The sequence below is a fragment of the Chaetodon trifascialis genome, chromosome 2, assembly GCF_039877785.1.
Source record: "Chaetodon trifascialis isolate fChaTrf1 chromosome 2, fChaTrf1.hap1, whole genome shotgun sequence".
Lineage (NCBI taxonomy): Eukaryota > Metazoa > Chordata > Actinopteri > Chaetodontiformes > Chaetodontidae > Chaetodon > Chaetodon trifascialis.
Window position 1 is genome coordinate 26,751,629 of NC_092057.1, and position 22,536 is coordinate 26,774,164.

The 22,536-nt window shown below is 42.5% G+C and overlaps 1 protein-coding gene across 2 annotated transcripts in view; it reads right to left on the minus strand.

Annotated features, from left to right (window-relative positions):
* Positions 1 to 7,909: 7,909 nt before the first annotated feature.
* neurl1aa (neuralized E3 ubiquitin protein ligase 1Aa) overlaps positions 7,910 to 22,536 on the minus strand; it is a 76,475-nt gene continuing 61,848 nt past the window's right edge. For both annotated transcript variants that reach the window (XM_070981330.1, XM_070981339.1), the window contains exons 5-6: positions 12,203 to 12,352; positions 7,910 to 11,111 (exon numbers count right to left, since the gene is read on the minus strand). In XM_070981330.1, coding sequence (XP_070837431.1) covers positions 10,870 to 11,111; positions 12,203 to 12,352 — 392 coding nt within the window. In that variant the 3' untranslated portion in view covers positions 7,910 to 10,869. The remainder of the gene's footprint in view (positions 11,112 to 12,202; positions 12,353 to 22,536) is intronic.

A 22,536-nucleotide genomic window follows, 5' to 3' on the forward strand; every position in this document is an offset into this window, starting at 1 on the left:
CTAAAAGCATTGGAAAACTCATTGGACCAAAGCAGTTTTATGTGACATCTCATTGTTATCCTGACGTGATGGACTTTTATTCTGACTAACATGAGAAGCTCTGCTCCTCCTGCCAGGATCAGCAGTGGACAGTCATTTGTGAATGGCATGGCAGAAACCCACTGACCCATTCTGTATTGACATTACAGCCATCTGGGGTCTTGTTCACAGATGGAGAGTCATGGGCTCATTATCAGGGGCCTCAGCGGCCCCGCTCTGAGCTGTCACATTCGTGCCTGAATGGAATTTTGATAGTTTCTTGTTTTTGTGCTGTTGTTTTGGGTTTTCCCTCTGGAGTGTGTCCTCTCTGCACCTTCGCGGATGCCTCTTTTGACACTTACCCCTCCGTTGTCAAACTAAATCAGACTTTTTCCCCAGCAGTCACCATCAGCGAAGGTGATATTTGGAACCAACGGTGGACAAAGAGACGTCAGCAGGAGCGTCTCGGCAGTAAACAAAAGAGCGGAGAGACGAACGCTCCTTCAGGCCATTTCAGCTCAACCATCAACTTCCAGGATGTACGCCAAAAATAGAAAAACCTTTATTTGTCTCTTTGCTGAGCCCCACACAGGCCTTATCGATGTGCTACAGGTGAATACATCATTGTGCTAAAGACTCCCTGAGTGTACAGGCCAATACACAGAGCTCCCTGTATTGTTCGGGGGGCTTGTGTCCATAAATCCTTTCGTTGGGATTGATTCTAGTTAAACTCCACCTTAAAGAAATAGTCTGACATTTTGGGAAATATCCTGATGTGCTTTCTTGCCAAGGGTTAGACAACAAGATTTCTAACCAGTCTCCTGATGTTCAGACATATCCAAAAAGCCCCTTGTCTCTGTATGTATGTTTGATCTGTGTCAGCTTTGTATCAGCAGAGTTTGGCTCTAGAATTCTGTCTGCTGAAGGGGAAAAGTTTCTCTGCTCACTTTAAATGGACAGTTTGGATTTTTTGAAGTGGGGTGGTTTGAGGCACTTGTCAATAGTCGTTGTATGACGGTGGTCAGCACACAGCCAGTCTGAAGAAGCAGCAGGAGAACCTGTGTAGGGAGTTCAGCTGCTGTGCTGCTGTAGACAGGAGGCAGCAGCTAATCTTTAGGCCCACCTAAAAAAATCAATATCAGTGTAAATGTATGCTATATTAAGCGGTTAGGTTTATACCTTGATGTCAGACAGCCGTCTCTGACAGCAGCCATTAATATCTCTCTCCCCAAAGCCAGGGCCTGAGCCAGACTCCCTTGACAAAAAGAGTTATTTTACCTCACACGTCGCTGGTCTACCGCTGCCTCGATCGCTTTGTTTGTGCTTTTATGTGACTTCAGTGTTTTAAAGTGTTAGTTAGGATTCACCAACGCCACACAATGACACAAACAAAACATACAACCCCACTTCAAATGATCCAAACTGTTCCTTGAATGAGAATGGAGAAGTAGATGTAGTCATGAGAATTTTAACGAAGGAATTTAACTGTTTAATTGAAAAACCACATCAGATGAATTATTCTTCAAATCAGAGTATATTTCTATGTTTGAAAACATGTTTGAAAGGGATCTTTAAATACGGTGCTAAAGCCAGGAGACTTATCTTAGTTTAGCATCAAGGCTGCAGAAAAAAAAATTTGACACAAATTGTGTCTTGCAACATGTTTGTAGAGGATCTTTAAATATGAAGCTAAAGCCAGGAGATGGTTAACTGAGTCCTGCAGAGAGACAGGGAGCTGGGAAAAAACACCTCTAAAGGTCACTACTTCACTCACTTGTTTTCAGTCTGTTTCCTGGATTTAGCCTCATATTTAGCGTTCAGACACACAGTGATAGAAATCTGCTGATTTAACTCTTGGAGTTAGAAAGCAATGATGTTCACTTCCCAAAATGTCTCTTTCTTTAAGTGACAGCCTTCTTTTTCGGTCACGTCCTCCCTGTTCAGCCTATCTCAGCCACGCCGCTCCTCAACCTGCCTGCATCCACACAGCAGAATGGAAATGGAGTTGGCGGCGGTAATATTTTTGCATTCCTCCTGTTCAACTGAGTTCAACCCCTCCATGATGAGCAGTCATTCATGCCAGAGGAAATAGTATATGAGTTTCCTGACATATTCGCAGAGGTCAGGCGGGTGAGATGGCTCAGCGATGCCGGCACCCCGTTTTAATTCTCGCTGTCTTTTTATTTTAACAAATGGGCGGCCTCTCTCAGGCGTGAAGCACCTTAAGCACTGTCCCGAACACCAGCTGCTGCCATAGTGTTATTCCTACCGGCTGTACTTCCTCTCTGCTCCCCTGCTCTCTTCCTTCCCCTGCCACGTAGTTCCATATCCCCCTTCCTCGACACGGCCGAGCAGTCTATTCCAGGGGAAATGATTGAGATATCTAGGAGGGTCTGGGGGCGGCGGGCTTGTTTGCGTGCATGTGTGTGTTTTTGCATGATGAGATGGATTGTTTGCAGGTGCGTTCAGGAGAGGAGAATTTGGAGGTCAAGGAGGAGATTTGCGAGAACGGGATGTAGGGAGACACAAGATAGATCAGAGAGTGGATTCCAGGAGACAAGGTGAGAGTGAGGTGAGAGGAGCTGTGCTTCCATAGGAGGGAGATGAAAGGCTGCTGGGTGCTGTTTCCTTCCAACAGAGCTCATTTTTATCCAGCCACTTCCACCCTCCCTCTAAAAACCCCGGACCTAATGAGCTCCACGCCTCCCAACCTGAGTTGTGAAATCTCATCACTCCAAACAATGTTTTAATTGAGGCGCTTGATGCTTTTGAAGCTGCCTTACCAGAAACTGCAAGAGACACGAGTTCCCGCTGCAGCAGCTCCCCTCAGTCTCACTCTCCGTCCGTAGAACTACTTTTAAAACTGATCCTGTGTCTGATTTTAGCTGCTTTTACTGTCAGTGTCTTCAGATCTTTCGTTGCCCTGAGGGTGTGAGAGTTGAGCTGGGTGCTGGAAAAGTTTTCTGGAGACAGACAAAAATGGCTTCAAATGGAGGATTTTCTGCCTCTTTTTTGGCCTCCTTCCTTTGAGTTTTGCAATAGAGAAAATAATTGAATGTTTTGAAGTGAAGTGTAGCACAGGATATAAAAGGTTTACTCGCATCTAATGAAACAAGCTTCAATTCATTGTGGAAACAAATCAAATAAAGGGCACCCAGCTCTGAAATGGAGTGATTTGTGAGTTAATAAAGGTGGTTGGTGGTAGGAGGAGGTGCAGGTTTGATAAGAAAGTTTTAGTAAGTGTGTGGGAGCAGGTGGGAGGTATTTAGGGGGATGATTTTGTATGTTTTTTAATTAATATCTAGCTTGAGTGTAAGAGAAGAAAGAAAAAAAATGAAGTGAAGCTGCAGGGCTTTGGGAATGCTGATTATTTATGTCAGTCTGAAAACTTCCTCACAGAATTGCAGTTGTTTGACGCGCCAGCGGGCATCAGCGGGAGCTGTCTGCGAGCTCCACAAAAGAGGCTGTGTCGAGGAACGAGGCACGCCGCTGTGTCTCTGTGGCACTTTTCTTTGTCTCTGTTTGAATCCCTGTTTCTAATTAGCACAACAGTGTGTCTTAATTAACCTTAGCCAGTCCGATGATATTCCAGCGCTAACAGCTTTCTAATCAAGAACACTGCGGCTGCTGCCAGTGTGCGTGGGAGCCTCTGCTGCTGGCCGCAGACACATTTTTAAGGTGGAGGTGTGCTGTCAAGTGACTGATGTAGAGCTACAGCTGAGCTAGATTTATGTGGAGGTGGAGCCTGTGTTTAGCCTTGATGTTGCATTGATAGAATAGAATTTGTCACCACCGCAGGATGCCAAAAAAACAAAAACAAAAACAAAACCATTGGAAGCCTGATGCCATCAAGCTCTTGATCTGTAAATTCTGACAAAAACAATCTGTTACCAGCATGTCAGCCACACTAATAAACACAATAACAACTACAGGCCTCGAGTTGGACCAAAGGAGGTGCTATTCTTTTCTTTTTGGATTCTCTTCGTTGTTCTGCAAATTGTGTTTAACTCTTGCAAACTCCTTGTTTTCAAAAGATCTGCCATGAGGAGGCTAAGGAGGCTTTATTCCACTGTAAATGTCAATGAATCATCCAATGATGAGTCATCCCTCCGCCAAATCACACATGGTGACATAGCCGCACTCTTATCTGCTCAGAGCGGCGGTGGCCGGTGCGCAAGGACGACATGCAATGGAAGCAAACACTGTCCAAATTCCTGTGTGATTGGAGACATTCTGCACATGTGCATTCCTTTTGAAAACAGGGCATTTTCTTATCTACCGTTTCATTTTGATGAGTCTTGTTCCCTTTTTTTGTATCTTGTACATGTTTACATTGTATCTCGCATTGCCCAAAAGAGAAACAATATTAAATGTATTATCTTTGTTGTTTTACAATGGCTCCTTTTCATTTGTCTCATACCTTTCGTTCATATGAGCGACTGTAGATAAAGAGCAGCAAACCCCCTTCCAGCTCACAATCTAGCCAGATAGTGTGTGACACTAATATTACAGATTGAGCCATTTATCTCTATTTGACCTTATTGTGAAAGCCAGATTAAGTGAGTTTAGATGTGGAGGAGCAGAACAATGCAGCTGGTTATATATAGCGAGGAATGACTTATGAGAGAAAAGTGTGAGGAGGTTGAGAACGAGGAATGAAGACGAATGAGCTCTCGCAGCCCCAGTTTCCCACTAAAGAGGAGAGACAAGATTTTTGCTCTCCTGTATCCAAACCTGACTAGAGAGATTTATCACTTGCCTTCAGATTTACATGAAATACATGCTTATATCCCTGCCCCAAAGATGCACCACAGATCTGCACCTCTTTAAGGGAAAATGCAGGTTTTCAGCAGGACTCAGCAGGTCAGGCTCATGTTTTTCTGACTGAGACCGAAAAGAGCTGGATGACATCATCTGTTACATTTTGGAAATGTTGAGAGTTTAAAACATGAACTTGCTGAAAGTGACATCACCATATAAAGATGTAAGCTAACGGTTTGCTATTCAAACATCCAGCAGACACAGCAGCATTTGAGGAATTTAAGCCCAATATTCACTCTCCTAGTTATTTAGTGAGCTCAGTTTTGGTCTCCATTAACTCCTGAGAAACATATCTAGCTCTTCAGCCACTCAATGTTCGGCTATGTTTACTGCTGTCGGGTGCTGAGCAGGTGGCATAGTGGATTTTTCAGAGCTTTTTCTCTGGCTGCATTGATGACAGCGGAGAGAGCGAATGAAGTTGTGAATGGAAAACTAAAACTGTTAGCTGAAAAATGCTAAAACACTCAACAGAAGTGAAGGAAACTGCAGTCAGGTGATCATTTTCTGTGGGTTTGACACATTCATTTAAAAATATTAATGCCCAAAGTAATCATGTTCATATGTACAGAGGAGGCCGTACCAATGTGTCTCCACTAGATGGCTCTCTTGAACCAGACTTGCGTCACAGCCTCCTCCAGACAGCATCGGCTGGAGACGGCAGACAGCGAGCACAGACAGATTTTCATATGAATAGACCTGCACATTATATACTTAAAATGTATGCTGACATTGAGTCTTGAAATGGAATTCTATTATGATCAGTTCTTTTTCATACAGCATAACTAATAATATTGGATACGAACATTGAAGGATGATCATCTCTGGCTGAACAATGACAAAAATTAGATACACTTGTTTGAATTCCTCTTTTCATGACATTATTACTCATCTCATTCATATTTCTTAGTCAGTTCTTTCATGTGGAGATGTCATGAGCCGTCTATTGCAGACGCAGGCAGACAGATGGCTATCAGGGAGCACCGAGGAGACATCTGAATGAGGGGCATCATGAATTTATAGTGCAGTCATTTTAGCAGGAGAGCATTCACAGTGTAACTTTCAAAGTATTCAAGTACTTCCACTGATCTCCTAATCCCCTACCTGTCACTATGAGGCCTTCCAGCAGCTGTGGCTGGGACAGAGGTCACAGCACATGATGCGACAGAGGGCCCAGGCCCCTGGATGACTTAGCATTGCATTTCACCTACCTCAAAAGGCACGGCTGGCTACATCTGTGTTGTAGGCCAACTCACATTGTCTCATGATTCAGTGCCAGAGTTCAAGGGCATATAAACACTATTAACACTCTATTAGCATGTCCAGTGTTGCACTAGCAAAGACGACAGACCATGAAACATAATATGAATAGAAGCAATGTTTGTAGCAAACATGGTGCAGTTATATTAGAGTATATTAAATATACAGGCAGTGAACAGGCAAACAGGATCCTCTTTACACTGCCATGCAACAAATGCTACTATTTTAAAAGTATTTTTAACTGAGCGTGACACTTCATTCACTGAGGTCCACGTACCAGCTTGCTCTTCAGCTTTTGACAACCACATAAAAGTCACATACATGCCCAGAGTAAAAGAAGGTTTGAACATCTACAGTTTCATGACAACTCAGTAAACTGTCAGAAAAAGTAAGTAAGTTGAGTGGTGATTGTTTTGTCAACGTAAATATTCTTATTAGTAATTGTGGACACTGACAAAATATTACAACCACTAACTTATTCTCTTATTCAAAATGATGTAGAAATGCACCTCATCTACAAACAGAAGTATTTGGAAAAATTAATATCTAGACTTATTTGTGTCTTAATGTCTTAATTTGCAGATTTTTTAATTTGCAGACACTCTAAATGTATTTCCATACTGTATCTTATGTATGATGTGCCAAATGGAGAAAGAAAGACTACTTTAACGCTTGAGCTGATATTTCTATTTTCAGTCAATTGCATAATGAAATGTAAAAACTGAAAATAATGAGCAGGCTGTGAGTGACTCATGTGACACGTCGGCTGCACAGAGCCAATGAGAATTTATAAATCTGCAGCTTTTGCATGTTAATCACTCCTGCAGAACAGGCGCCAGAGCTACTGTCCATTTGGAGACAGAGGTTTGTATCTCCAGATGTTGCAATCCAAGACAGCAACCTGCAGTGACCAAAGCTTTGAATTGGTGGTATTTAAAGATGACTTGATTAGGTGTTGTGCACCTGATGACCACTGAGAAACAAATGGACTACTTTCAGTTTTAGTGCACCAATCAATATTTTTATGTTATCAGTGAATCAAATGACTGTGCAAACCCACAGATAGCTGTGCAGTTCCTCTCTGCTCTGCACAGCTTTTTAGTCTTTTTCTGCTCATTCAGACATTGTTTTTTCGGCTGCAACTTTGCTGCTTCTCTCCGTTTTCTTCATCCTCGTCTCCAGCTGCAGCTGCTTTCAGCAAACAGAAAAATGAATGTTACTGATCCAGATGAAGTTAGCGACTAGCTGACAGTGAGCACAGTGAAGGAGTTAGCAGCTAATGAGCTAGATATTTTTCTCAGTAGTTGTTGTTGTTAGTGGTGGTGGTATATGACTTGTAATAGGGAGAATGCTGTCTCTGTCATTCCCACTCTGCAACATGGAGCCTCCTCTTGCACTCTGTAACCTGGGTGGGCTGCTACGATCTCCCATGAGGACTTTGTAAAGCTTTATGGCACCAAGTAACACACAACCATGTCAGTGAAACTGGAGAAAATATTTTCTGGTTTTCTTTGATGTCCTCCAGCTGCTCTGTCAACCATCAGTGATTTCTGGAATGTCAGTATAGACATCGCTTTACTTGTTGTTATAGTAACTTGACTGCTGCTAACTGTAGCTGCCATTAGCTAGTTAGTTAGCGGTGCAATTAGTGGCTACTATAGCTTTACTTCTTGCGATAGTAACCGCTAACTGATCTAACTGATGCTAATTGTTGCTGCTGTTTGCTAGTTAGCTCAGTTAGCCATACAGCTAATGCTATCTGACTGGACAGGACTGGGAAGTTGGAGAAATGATTTCAATTATGAAACAAACAATTTTTGCTCAAACACATCTGGAAAGTTTATTAACCACAATCATCCGACTCACACTGAACAGAGCTCACAAACAAACACTTGTTTCAAAAGAAAAAGAAAGAAAAATATAGGTTTTGCAAAGTACTTCAGCTGCTGAGTCACAACAATGGACATACAGTATATATATTATTTCTAGCCACTGGTTCCAGTCTACATGAACACTAACAGCGTTCCTCTCTTCCTCTGATGCTCGTCTACTGTTGGTCCCAATGTTCACACAGAGCGAACCGATTACTCATGCATGACAAAAAAGTACTAAGAGCTACAGAAAGAATCTTTAAATGTGCTGCTGTGCGACTGGCCGGACACACACACAGGAGTCATGTCGGTATAGTGGCGATGTAGAAGAAAGCAAACACGCAAGAAAAGCAGGTTCAGAGGAATTAGTCCACACATTGATGGACAAATAAATAGTACATGACAGGATCAGTAACATTCAAGGACCCGAGGAGTATTCTGGATGCAAAAGTAAAGTCAAAAATAAAAATGGCATTACATCCTTTGATAAAGGTGTGTGCAGACACATTTACGGATGAAGACCTTTGTATGAACTGTTTAGCAATCAAAGTGGTCCAAAAATTGTTAGATGTAAATAAAAAAAAAGCCCAAACTGAATATAGGGTTTTGCACAATTACATTTAAACAATGTATTAAAAAAAGCAAAACAAAAAAACTATTTGGTCGGACTGTCTGCACTAAATAAAACACAAAATAAAACGTGCCTTGTCTGAGTCTCAGAGAGCAACGCCGGCTAAACATTTACAAGATTACAATCAGTAGCTTCATAAAGTGACATTTACCATTTCTTTCAGACAATAACGATAAGAAATGTAAAACCAGGATGGGTAGGAGGGCTCCTTAACATGGGCTTACACACAAGAAGATAAATTACAAAAAAGAACACCTGAAATATCTTGCACCCCAAAGCAACGAGGTTTTGATTGTGAACTGCAATATCTCTTATTGCGGCAAGGTGCAAGCATGCCCCTATATTCTCACTATTAGAAAACAAGAATAAATTTAGATTCTCATTGTTTTGGATAAGCAAGGAAAGAAATCTCAGAATCATGATTATCAGTCAAAACAAACGAATAAACAAAACAAATCAGACAAAACTTTTTTCTTTGTTTTTTTCAATTCAAGCACACTGATAAAAATCATTTATCTCTCTAAATACACAAGTTAACATTCAAATGTGAATTAACACCTCAACCAGTAGCGTAGTGAAACTGTCATGTGGGAGGAGGGATGTGTGAAAATCACTGTCAGCAGAAAGGACAGCTGACAAATACCATAGCAGCATAGGTTTGAGCCCCATTTGTTGATTATCTACAAAATGAAATACATGTTATTTTCTTTAAAAAAAAACAGCCTCTCAGCTTCCAGTGGTGTCCTGTCATAACCTATGGCTTACTGCTGAGTTGGTGTATTTACAACTGAAGTTTCTGGGGGATGTATCACAACATCGTCTACAGAAATTAGGGGATAGGAATCGTAAAAATATTCAAAATACAAGCTTTTTCTATAACCCTGCCCCTGAACTACTTCTGTAAAGGATCTTTGCTGCTGGTGAAAGGCCTGTCACAGGGGTTATTCAGCATTTTCATAGTTAAATATTGGAAATGGATTTGGATGTTACAAAAATAACTTTCAATTTGTGTGCTTTTTCTCTCCTCTGAGTGAACATTTAGTGTCAGTTTGTGCCACACAACCGCAATATTTGGTGATTTGTCAGGGGTTTAAGGGAATGGCAGAAACACAGAATATGACACATCCGCATGGAGCAAATGAACCCTCTGTGGGTTAAGGCAGGAGGCTGGGTTGTATCCGTGGTAACTTCTGATACCATGGCAACAATCCTTTACATGTTGTTATGGGAACTATTTTAGAGGATCTGTCAATTGGTCATGAACGCTCACAGTGTATTAGGCATGGTTGTAGGTAAAGTTTGGGAAAATAGTTCACATCTTCTTAAAAAGGAACGCTGGCCCTGAGGAGAATCCAAATGATTTTTTTCCCCCTTCCTGTTTCCTTTCATAGATTTAGAGCTGCTGAGTCTGCTGGACACAGGTTTGTAGATTGTTTGAATCGATGAATGTCTTTCATCCTCTCTGTCAATAATGGGGCATTTCTGAGAGGACGATGCTGATTTCAGTGCAACATACCACATTGCAGAGCAAGCAGCTAGCTAGCACAACAATAGCTACTACCAACGTTTGCAATAGAACTACCATAAAGGTACATTACATTATACGAGTACAAGAGGTGTTACAATCCTAATGAATATACTCAGCACCGCCTTGCATCTCTAAGCACATCACTCACTGATAATCACGACAATTACAGAAATTCAACACTTCATCATTACGCTGCCAGGCTGACTTCTCTTTTCCAATGCTCAGTAACACACAGACACAAGTTGTGACATACTGAGATGATTACCTGCTGTGGTGTGACGGCATATTTCAGAGCTGCAGTCATCCTCTAAGAGAACAATTATCAAGACATTCAGCCCCAGAGTGACTCATTTGCTTCGGCACAAATGGGTGACAGTCCCTAATTCTTCCAACATGGCTCCACAAATGAAAGAATTTTGGAATTGGTTCAGTTTCTCTTCTTCAAAGTCTTCCACGATCCTAGGAGAGAGCGAACACTCTTCGATTTAGAATAAAGTCCTCGGTAAAAGCCCCTGCCAGTTCAAGTGCCGCCTCTGCAGGGAGGCCGTGACAGCGACTCCAAATTGAAAGAGACCTTCCAAGCAAAGTAGTACCAGCATTGGAAAAGGTCACGCAAGAGAACCAACCAACAATAACTGTATGAAAATACTAAATGAAAGTACCAGAGTTCATATTCCCTGAACTTAGACATTTCTTTCCCTGACTCTGGGACTGTGTTGTTCTTCGGGAGGCTGCCCCTCCCTTTACGTGCTGCGGTAGGTTTTGATAATGTCTTTGATCTGCCTTCTGCAGATAGGACAGCAGGCGTTGGACATCTTCTTGAGTTTGAGGCCACAGGTGTAGCACAGACACATGTGTCCACAGGCGTAGATGACTGTGTCCACGGTGTTCTCATAACATATCGAGCACTCGTCGGACCAAGGCCCACGGCCTGATGGGAACGTAGGTGACTTGGGGAGGCTGACTGGTGAATTCGGGGTTGTTCCTGTGGTGAAATTAAAATAACATGTTAAATGAGGACAGATGGGAAAAGTAATATAGCCAAATAAATTTAAAGTTGACATCATTTACTGAATTTTTACACAGCTAGTTGTACGTGATGAAATAGTGGGGCCAACGACAAAAAGTGTAGTTATCTCAGCTATTGTACATGTTTTAAAAAATGACTAAATCTGTCAGTAAATAAGTAAGTAAAAATAAGTCTCATGGTGTGTTCAGACCGACTATAAAAAGTCAATGCAAAGATGGGAATAAATGTGAATTTGCATCGGATAACGGGAATTACATGAATTATGCAACGCGAAAATGCTAAATCCATGAAAAATGTGGTTATTTTCCGATTGCAGAAACCAATCGATCAATCCAGAGCGGGATTAATAATTATGATATCAGCTCCCTACATAGTTAGTTTGCGAGCTAGCTAGCCATTCAAACATAACAACAGAAAAATGGTAAAAACAGATGAGAAGAATGGATGAGATTGACTTACAGAAATAACATCTACTAAAGCGACATAGTTCTTGGCTATGCTACGCCTGGAGCTCAGCAACCGCTACTGCAACATGTCAGCTTGTGCTATGTTAGCTAGGTCTCCTGCTGCTGGCCTTAAGTCAGTAGCCAGTGACGTATCGATCCCATCAACATCATTTTCAGTCCATTTCAGTCCAATTTTATTGCATTTACAGAAAACACATTTCTCCACTCAACGAAAAATTAGCAAACATGAAAACGACATCCAACTGAGAGGATGAATTGAAACAATCAGTCTGATTATCAGGCCAAAAAAACTGTGTGGGAAGTTTTGTTTTGTATCATGTTTTTGTCCTGGACTATCTAAAAAAAGTCATTGCATCAGGACCATTTACATAACAGCCATGTGACATAACAACATGTGCTGAACATTTCCCCCATCCAGCTGCAGCTGCAGCAGCGGTGGGACCATGAAGTGTTGGCCATTGTTCCAAACTACTGCAGGATGACATCTGCTCACTATCCCATAATGGCTTCCACTCAGTCCCCCTGTGGGTTGATTGATTCTGTGCTGCTGTAGCAGTAGCTCTCTCTGGGTGTACCTACCCCCTGCTGAGCTGCAGTAAGCTGCAGAGCACAGGCCTCCATTCAGCACTGGATCAGAGCTGCCACTGCCCAGGGCACTGGGGGTGTGCGGAGAGGACGAGGGCGAGCCGGGGTTCGATGTGGTCCGTGGATCCCCGAGATGAGTGGAACCTAGTGGTAGCAGATTAAGGTAGAGGATTAGGTGTGTAAATTTAGTCAGAACTAGAATAGCTCCAGTGGTCAGTGGCGATACACAGCGGAATCGGTGAGTTACTTGAGACTGATACTTTAACGATCATCAAAATACTGACTGACTGGATGTAGTAACACACAGAGCAGTGCACTCTTCTAAAAAGTTAACATAAAGTGACAAAAATGCATAACACATTGCAGCAAATCGGTCCTCTCATGGACGGCTGTTGTTTTCTCCCACATTTTTGTTTCCTCTTTAGTCGACAATAGTACAGACAATGAACTAAGGCACGATTCTTTTTTTCCCCACTAAGGCATCACATTTATAGTCATGAGAGCACTCCAATCTGTGAGAGCAGTCATTTTAGAAGTGCACACATATTCATCACTGAAGAGCTGTTCCCTCCTGTCTTTTTTGGGAAAGTGTATTTCAAAACAGAGCAGGCATCCTCCATTCTTTCCACATCCTATATTTACATGATGGACAGGGAAACAAATGGGAATTCCAAGGTCAAGTTTAGGGAACACATGTTGAAATGCCAATGATGCCTAGAAAGACAGACTGGACTCGAAGTCATTAACAAAGCACAGGTTGAACATGTGACTTAAAACTGTCCTAATCAATATATTAACAATGGTTCAAATGGCCGTAATGTGAAAGGGGTCACTCGCAGTAATGAACTCAGACTCTGAGGTTCTAAGGACATTGTTAGCCTCTTTTGGGACTGTTTTGATCAGCAAACACCTAGCGAAGAGGAGTGGATTAACATAGCCTCAGCAGTTCATGGAGGCCAAAATGGTCTTATTTTGCTCTGTGTCAACTGTTTGCTAAAATATCAGCATTAGCAGCTTTACAGGGTGATGGTCTGTTAAATGTAGTGCCTTCAGCTTGTTCATTTGCCCCTAAGTGGCCAAAAAACAAACAAACCAGCAAGCAAAAAAAAAAAACCAAACAAATAATGCAGCTTTAAAATTTCAATTCCACCCTAAAGTGCAGTTTCAGCAGGGTTATGCAAAAAAAATAATAAAATCCACAATTCCTGTTGAATGTTTCTAAACGTATAGTGTGCTCTGCCACTGAGAGGAACTTTAAATCTTACCACCACAGGTAGTGCAGGGACACCAAAATAACCAACAAATTAATATGCAAATGAGCTGTCTTTTAGAGCAAGCATATAATCATCAACAAAGAATTCCCATCCAATGCTTTGCTGCTTCTCAACATAAATGCAGATTACTTTAATTACGTTCCCTGCAGCTTGCTGTCAAAAATAGCACACCAACAACGGCATCAGAAATCAGCTGCTGTGTGCACACGCGATGTTCCCTGGTCCTAAGTCACGACCCGCTTTTTTTCAAAAAGCATCACTCCACTGTGGTGAATCTGACTGAGGAGCATTTCATGGTATCTGTGTAAAACTGGAGTCATCTGGTGTGGCAGAGTCTCCGTCAACACTGACCAGTAACATCATGATGACAGCCCCACACTCATGGACTGTCCCAGCAGTCTGCCAGGCTGCATCTCTCTGCTGCCATCTGCACCAACAGTCCGATCAATCCAACCGGTGCCCAGGGCCAACAGACAACGGCCTGATTCACTTTAGACCCAGGCCAATAATGGGTCATTGGAATTTAGAGAAACTATCCCATAACTGCCAGGTCATAAACAGTCAGTGTGTTTTGTCACAGTTGGTGAGTTGTCATGTCATTGCTGCTCATGTCTCTACATCAGGAGCTGTTTCATGTGGCTTTTTCTGGTTTATTTTTGTTGTGTGTCTGTGTGTGTGTCAGGGGGGCCATCAGCACTGATGGATTGCTGCTTCATTACAAGCAAACTCGCAAATTGTCGTCTCTACTGTGATCTGCCTGGCATCCACACTGCTTTCCAAAGTGTCGTCCAAGTACCACGTTGAGTTTTATTTTCGAAGGTAAAGCTGAAAACTATCTGGAAAACCACAGTGTATAAATCCACTGGGTGTGTCAGTGAAATGAACACTGGACTCACTAAAGCAATTGCTGAGAAGGTGGCAACCTCATTAAACAACAGGTTAAACAGGGCAACAACACAAGTGGACAAACAGCGATTCAGGCCGAAGACAAGTCATCAGTTCAGTACAGTTATAGTCGGTCAAAGCTGAATCAGGCTGGGCTGTGGTGAACGTTTCAAACAGTTTTGGTTGCAATTTTACACTAACACTCTGTTTTCCAATTTAATCTGTCTACCCTGTAGGGTAGTTTCAACCTGTGTGAAGGGTGCTTACCTGTTGCACCTGTTGGACCGATGTCCTGTCACCATGTCCTCAGTACAATGTTATTGTAATCAATAGAACTGATGGCTGGCGAAACAAAAACAGCACCCAGGTTGTAATAAACCAGAGTCTCCTTTAAATGCAACAGCCTCAAATGTTAGCATCTCACCGAGAAGGGTCAATCATCTGTCTGCAATCCTAAAACAAATGGTCGGAAAGGCCTCTCCTGATGAGAAATTCGTTCCAAGTAACATTAAATACACAAATTCAAAAAGCTTCAAATTCTATATCTTTTTACTTTTTACTTTTAACATCTGCATTTTTGAGGATAGCAGTGCCAACGCTCTCACAGTCACTCCTCGAAGGCATTCATGGTGTTGCAGTCGTCTCAAAAGGCGACAAAATGAAAAGAGGAGTCAATGAAAAAAGATCTTGAGAGAGAACATCAAACCCAGTCTACTTTCACACCTACAGTAGGCATAAAGTTGGCATGATTTCATTGTTGGATACAGGCCTCAACTTCCACCAATGGAAATGGTTTCAGACTCTGATCTGACCAGCTCTTCAGCATACTGAGGCCTTACATGTGCACTGTGAAAGCAAAGAAAAGCTTTAGAAAACCCAAATGATTATATGTATGCGCAACATGTGAACTGTAATTGTGTAGAAAGGCTGAAAATCAAACCATCGTGCTGCGAGTGTTGATTAGTAAATCACCGCTCCGCCCCTCCAAGGCGCTACTGGGCTCGTCATGTTTCACCTTTCACCGGATTACTCCAGCCTGATCATCCTGCAGCCCTGCAGCATGAGTGCTTCCCCTGTGGAACTGAATCCTCTTTCACTCCATGTCCCTCCCCTCCCTCTCTCTGTCCATCTCTCCCTGTTAATCCCCCTGGCAGGCGGGCACCTCCCTTCCAGGGCAGCTGAGGCAGGATCTGTGGTGCCCAGCCCTGATCCCGCCTGTTCAACACCAGATTAGACCGACCTGTGTGAACAGCTGTGAGAGCTAGGCAGCCTCTCTGTGGCCACATCACTGCTGCTATCTACTTCCATCCATCATCTAATCATCCATCCATCCATCTTTAGCACGTACGATTACATCTATGGGGAGAGCCTCCTCCTTTAAAGCATGGGAGCTATGCAGAGTATTTGATGAGGGAGGTGGGTGGGGCTGAGGGGTGAAGCTGAGGACGGTGGAGGCCGAGGGTTGGGGGGCTTAGTGTGTGTTTGTGTGCATAAGGATCACCGCAGACAGCCTTCAAGCTTGTGTGGGTCATAGATTTCGGCCGCTTTTTACAATACAGCCTGATTGGAGGGAAATGGTTAAATGGAAAATCTCCATGCCTGTTTGTAAACTGAAAAAGCAACAGAAAGAAAGACGGAGAAGAGGGAAAGTACCCTCACAAATAGTTTACATTAACATTTCCATGATGAAATTCTATCCTCAAACACAAACCATTTCAAAATGGGTGGCCGTCAATTTAATTGCACAGAACCTTTTGTTCTGAGGCACTAATGGGACAAATGTGCACTTAGGCTCAGTTTTGTGTGTATGTTTGGATGGGATGAGAGGAAAGCCGCTCAGAAGGTAGTGGTTTAAGGTCAACACTTACCCTGCTGCACAAAATGTTCTTTTTTTCTGTGCTGGAGATATTATCTTTAGAGGCAGAAGAGCTGTTTTGGAGGGAGGAACCTGTCATACATGCCTGAGTTGTATCAGGTGCAGTTTGTGTGTGTGTGTGTGTGTGTGTGTGTGTGTGTGTGTGTGTGTGTGTGTGTGTGTGTGTGTGTGTGTGTGTGTGTGTGTGTGTGTGCTACATGTATACACGTATGCATTCATGAAGTATACCGAGGAAGACAGAGGGTCGAAAAGAAAAGGATCTGGTTTAAAAAAAGCCCCTGATATTAAAAAATGATAATTGAGAGCAACTTGTTTTTCATTTTGACTTTCATCCTGAATTTTAGCCTTCGCTTCGCCTGCAGCAGCAGAAAATGCCAACCGCCAACAAACCGCTGCACCAACAAATGATAAAACCAGCAAGATCATTAACAATATTCAACAACTGAGGTGTGAAAGATGGACTGTCTCTTCCATGAGGCGTGCCACTATTTTCCAGCAGTGCGAATAAATTCAATCTTGGCACAAACTCACTGATTTAGCCAATATGCAACAAAATAAGCAAAGCTCATCATTTAATCATTACAGCTCGCGGGGGAAAGAGATATATGAAAGTTAATTTCGTACCCAGGCACTAAGGGTGTAATTTCCACGGGGGATGGGGGGACATGCCCCCTTCAATTATGCAGTTTCAGTTTGATTTAGTCACTAAAAGACTCTAAACAGAATCTTCATTCTGTCCAGCTGCAGAAATCCAGAGGACAGAGGAGATGAGTTAAAAATGCTCAAAGTATTGATGCGTTCAGCGAGGGCTCTTTCAAGTGTTACCATGTGTTCAGTAATTATGCTTTACAAGGAACAGTGAGAGATTTACTCACTGTTCGTGCCTGGGTTTTGCCTCTCGGGCTTGGTGGAAGTTATACCTATGGCCTAAGAGGAAGACTTTACGCAGGGCTGTAAGAATAGTGGAAACTCCTCTGCACGTTTTTCTGGTAGGAAGAATATTTCAGTGTCTGGTATTATTTATAGTATGAGTATGCTTACTTAATTATAGATGACAAATGAGCCTGTCCATGTGTATATACGGTATGTATGCATCTGGGCTTCTGTGAGTTTCAGACACTGCAGTAGGAGTACATGTGGGGTAATTGCAGGGTCAGAAACAAATATGTGGGAAGAACAAAATGATGAGCAAAAAACCCCCCCAAAACCCAACAGAGCTGACAAGAGAAGACGACACTGGCTAAGATGACAGAAGTTGAGAAGAGGAGGAGAGAGGAGCGTGGCAGCTGCAGAGTGTGAGGATGTGGGTGGTGAGACGTTTCACTTGAGCATGAGTGCACTGACATTTTAATGGAATCTATAATACATGCGAAGTGGGTCACTGGATGGGTGTCCTATTTCCATGCCACGAGGCACAAGGTCTCTTCAATATCTCTCTTAACTGTCAGCTGGTCTGTTTTCAGCTTTTGTTTGGTATAATCGCACTAATGGGAGATATTTGGACCAAAAAGAAAAACACTGTGGCGACATGCAGTCTAGGAGTTGTTGTCTCCCAGTGGACACAACTGTAGGTGACATGTCTTGACATGGAGAGTTTGGAAAAGAAAACACAGATTCTGTCAGTTTTTCTGTCTGTCAGACTAAAACAGCCACATATAGAAAGCATTCCAGTCACGCTGTCAGTGTGGCTCCAGGATCATTCAGTCAGTCAGACCGACACTTTGGATTAGAGTAAAATACTTCTGTATATCTGAAACTAATAAACAAACCACCAGTTTTCAGCCTGCTTCACCTCTACATGAAATATATTAACACTAAAGTATCATGCTAACACGAGTTACACTTACATGCTAAAGGTTAACACAATGTATGGCCATCCTAACTGAATGAATGGATGTGAACCTGTTAAGATGGTAACATGCTAACGGCCAGCATGTTAATATCAAATAGTTAACATGCATGCTAGTGTCACTGTGATAATGTTAGCATTCAGCTCAGAGCACAGCTGAGTCTGTTCAGGGCTGAACAAGCTGAGCCTTTTTGATTTAGGTGCAAACATGGCTTTCTTCTGCTGCCACGCTTGCCTCTCTATTACTCATCCGTCCAAGTTTGTTTACTTGCGCGTAATGGGAATTAATGCCTCACAGTTATTGACTTTAAGTCTTGTTCAGAATCTAAATTAAAGGTGCCCTGTGGAGATTTTGACCACTAACAGTGCTGTGGACCAATGTCCACGCGCCAGAACACGAGCAACATGATAAACATTCCTGCCACTGCAGTCACTCTGGTAGAGAGCGACACACAAAGAAGAAAAGCAATGTGCCAACAAAGGAGTGAAGAAGACTACAAGCTGGCAGACATGATTGTAAACAGTGCAGGATCTAAAATGTTCAAAATGAGTTACGAGAAAGGAAATACATTGATATGTATATAAAGCACAAATGTATGCATATTTTAATACAGACACATACATATGTGCAGGTGAAAAAGAAGTAGCCCATACTGGTTACTGTATACTGAATGTCAGAATTGGCATGTTTACTGTGAAGCAAATGTTGTTTTTCATACATTTATAGTGCAAATGTTGATCAGTTGGAACAGTAGCTGCTAAATGCTGGCGGGTAAGATGCACTTAAGACGAGGTGTAGCTGACAGGCTGGTACAGCGATGCCACAACAAACTCACACAATGCTTTTTACAAGGACAGAAACAATTGAATGTAATGCATTTAATGCCAAATCTACAAGAAGGCTCCCTCCACTCAAAATTCTATTCTTTCTTCTTGTTCCTCTCAGGTCAGGTGACCCTGTGAGGCAGTCTTGGGTGCAGTCACACCTGTACATACAGCTTTCCACTTGCGAACTGAACATCCATGATGCATGCTACTGCCAGGTGTAAACAGGGCCTGTGTACAGAATACATTCCTCCAAATAGATTCAAAACAGAAAGACAGACATTTTAATTTAGAATGATAAAACAAGCATTACTTCCACTGGCGTTACTACTATTAGAGCTAATGCAGTATCGATTTCATTCGCCATCCTTACCCTGTCTGAGCACTCTTGGCTGACCTGAGCCACTCTGATATATCTGTTTGAGTATGCCTGTTCCTATTAGAAAGGTCCATTACTTCATGCTTTGTTTGAAGTGAGATGCCTCTGTGATGACTGCTTTATCTTGCCATCCTGAGGAGCTGGAGCCCACTGGGACTGCCAGCCTTTCAAGTTTAACATCTCTCTATCCAAGTAAAAGATATGGCTCACATTCAGCTTTACTGAAAGCTAAATTGCTCTCCAGTCAACAAAGCAATAGATCAAGAGTTGCAAGAGTGAGATAAGAGATGCTTCCTAATTCAAAGCAGCTGGAAGGTAAAGATGATTCACACCTCAGTGGGAATTCCAAGATCTGCTCTGATAAGGAGATGTGCCTTGGTCCGCTCTCATTGTTCTGCTGTTCCTGTTTTGTTGTGCTGTCAAGGCTCTGAAGTTTCACTAAATCCACACAGGTGGTCTGTTATGCAAAGTTGCAAAGCCAAAACGTAATTTGACAGCAAAGCAGGTGATCTCTCTGTGCGATACCACAGGAAAAGTAGAGGAAGTGCTTATTGTAGTATCAAAGGAGGCACGGCTTGCTTTTTGCAGCTAAAGAGGAGAACGAACCACGGCCATGAAAGCTGAATTTCTCATATTTTGCACTTGCTGAGTTGATCATTGGTATTATCTCTCTACAAATCCAAGCCACTGCTTTCTGAAGCTTGCTGTGATCTGTATTGACGTGGCTGACAAGGCTACTTTGCTGTCAGTTGATGATAAGTGGGTCAAGCTAACAGTGAACACAGTGAATCCCTGTGTGTAACACGCAAGAGCCAAGTTTAAAATCCTGTTACATGGGAGTCACGTGACGCAAATGTCGAAGTAGCAGCTCATCGCCTGGGCACCCACAGCTCGGCATCCTTAGCTTATTTTTTGTCAGAAAAGCCTGGTCACAGTGAGCGGACATCGTAGTCTAGAAGTAGGAGGATGCCTAGCACTCAGAAAAAACTCAATCTTATTGCAAAATCTGCTAAATCAGCAGGGAATCAGTCACCTCCGAGCAGCCAAGTTAACATGGCGGACGACACGTGGCCACTTTTTGGCCAAGTTGACGCCGATAGCTTAGTGGAGAGAATAACTGCTAAAGTGCTTGAAGGCGTGGAGGTTTCCCTTGATAAAGAGATCGACCCAGTTCTGAAGAAACTCGAAGCCTGCTCGTCTAAAATCGCCACATTAGATACACTTATTACAGAGGTTGAAGGCCGCATCTCGAACTCCGAGGACATCACAGTGATTCATATTACTAAGCTTGCTGAGCTCGAGAGCAAGCTGGAGGCGGCAATGGACAAGATCGATGATTTGGAGAACAGTGGCCGGCGGTGCGCCCTCACATGCCGTCCACCCCCTGACCAGCGGCCCCGGGCTGTTATCCTAAAGCTCCACAACAAAAAAAGTCTGGATCATGCAAGCGGCAAGGAAAGCATAGTCCCTATATAACGATGTACCAATCATGATATTTGAGGATTTCTCCGCAGCCGTTGTATGGAAGCGACAGGAATTTTACCAGGTGAAACAGCAGCTTAGGGAGAGAGGGATCGTCTTCGCCATGCTGAACCCAGCCGTGCTCAGGATTAAACACAATGGGCAGGAAAAAGTCTTTAAACATCCAAAAGAAGTGGCTAGCTTCTTGAATAAAGAGTCACAGTGCGGAGGATCTCCCCCATGCTCCCTGCTGACTGAGAGCTTCCCTTTATTTCATATACAGCAAGCTACCGTGGTCATCTACTGAACTTCTCTGGGAATATCAGGTTTGACTGTTAGAGGAGAGTGTGAGCATAAAACTCAATACTGTGGCACTGAGACCGACACGACTGTCTCCTAATTTTCTTTACTTATTCCTCCTTCTTCTGTTGTCAATAGGAGATTTGCTATATGAATGTACTACATGGTTATTCTAGCTCCATAGTCTGTTCTCTGGGCTATGGATCCTTTTTTTCCCGTGTGTTTTCTTGGCATCGGCCTACACATTGACAGTTGCCCACAAGCTCACTGTTGACTTTGTAATTTGTATTATTTTATTTACTTATTTATTTTATTCTGTTTTATTTTTCTCTGATCAGAGCTGCAGGCCTGCAGTTGAGATGTGCTACAAATTCAGGGTTTAAAGGAGTTTAATAGCAGGTCCAGCATTTTCCTCTATTTAAGTAGGGAGGTTAGCTCACACGCCTGATGGGTGTAACAGACAAAAGTCTGCCCCCAATGTCAAACTGTTATCTTTGCTTGTTGTCCCTTGTACATAGTTCTGTTTTAAATGTTAGCAAAGCAGTGTTTTTATTTTCTTTTTATGTTTTTTTTTTTCAGTCTAGCTTCAGGGAGCTCTGGTTACTCTCAGATTTTTTTATCCACATATAGCCAGGATGGTTTCTTTAATGCAAGATGGCCAGTGACGGACCCGCACTGAAATTGTGCAGTTTGGAATGTGGGGGGTATACATAATCCGAACGTAAAAAGATTTTAAGTTTTTAAAAAAAGAACAAGCTCATATAGCCATCCTGCAAGAAACGCAGGTAACTGCTAATGAGCATTTAAAGCTGAAGCGTAACTGGGTTGGGCAGGTGTTTGGCTCATCTTTTACTATGAAGAGCAGAGGTGTCGCCATTCTAATAAATAAGCATCTACCTTTATCTGACGTCCAAACTACTTCTGATGAATCTGGTAGATATGTCATGTTAAGGGGCTATCTCCATGGCCAACTGGTGTCATTTCTGAATGTTTACTTCCCTCCGGTGCAGTCTAATGACTTTATTTCGCAAGTTTTTTCTCTGTTTGCTGACTGGATTGGTGAGAATATAGTCATAGCTGGTGATTTTAACTGTTACTTTCCTCAGGGATGGACAAATCACTGTCAGTACAAAGCTCAATGTCCAGGAGAGCTAGGGCCATATTAGATATGTGTGATGAACTCAATCTAGTGGATACCTGGCGTTTTACGTTCTAATGATAAAGAATTCACATTTCATTCTGGTGTACAAAACATGCAGTAGAACTGACTTTTTTCTCACCCCTAAAAACTCATTAAGTAATGTTAAGAGCTGCACTATTGGAGACATTATTATTTCTGAGCATGCACCCATCTATATAACCTTAAATAACTTGAATCCTATTGGTCAAAGCCAACCTTGGATATACAGTGTGTTTCTGAACCATGACCCCAATTTTGAGAAATTTTTGAAAGTGCAACTGGACTATTTTTTCAAAAGA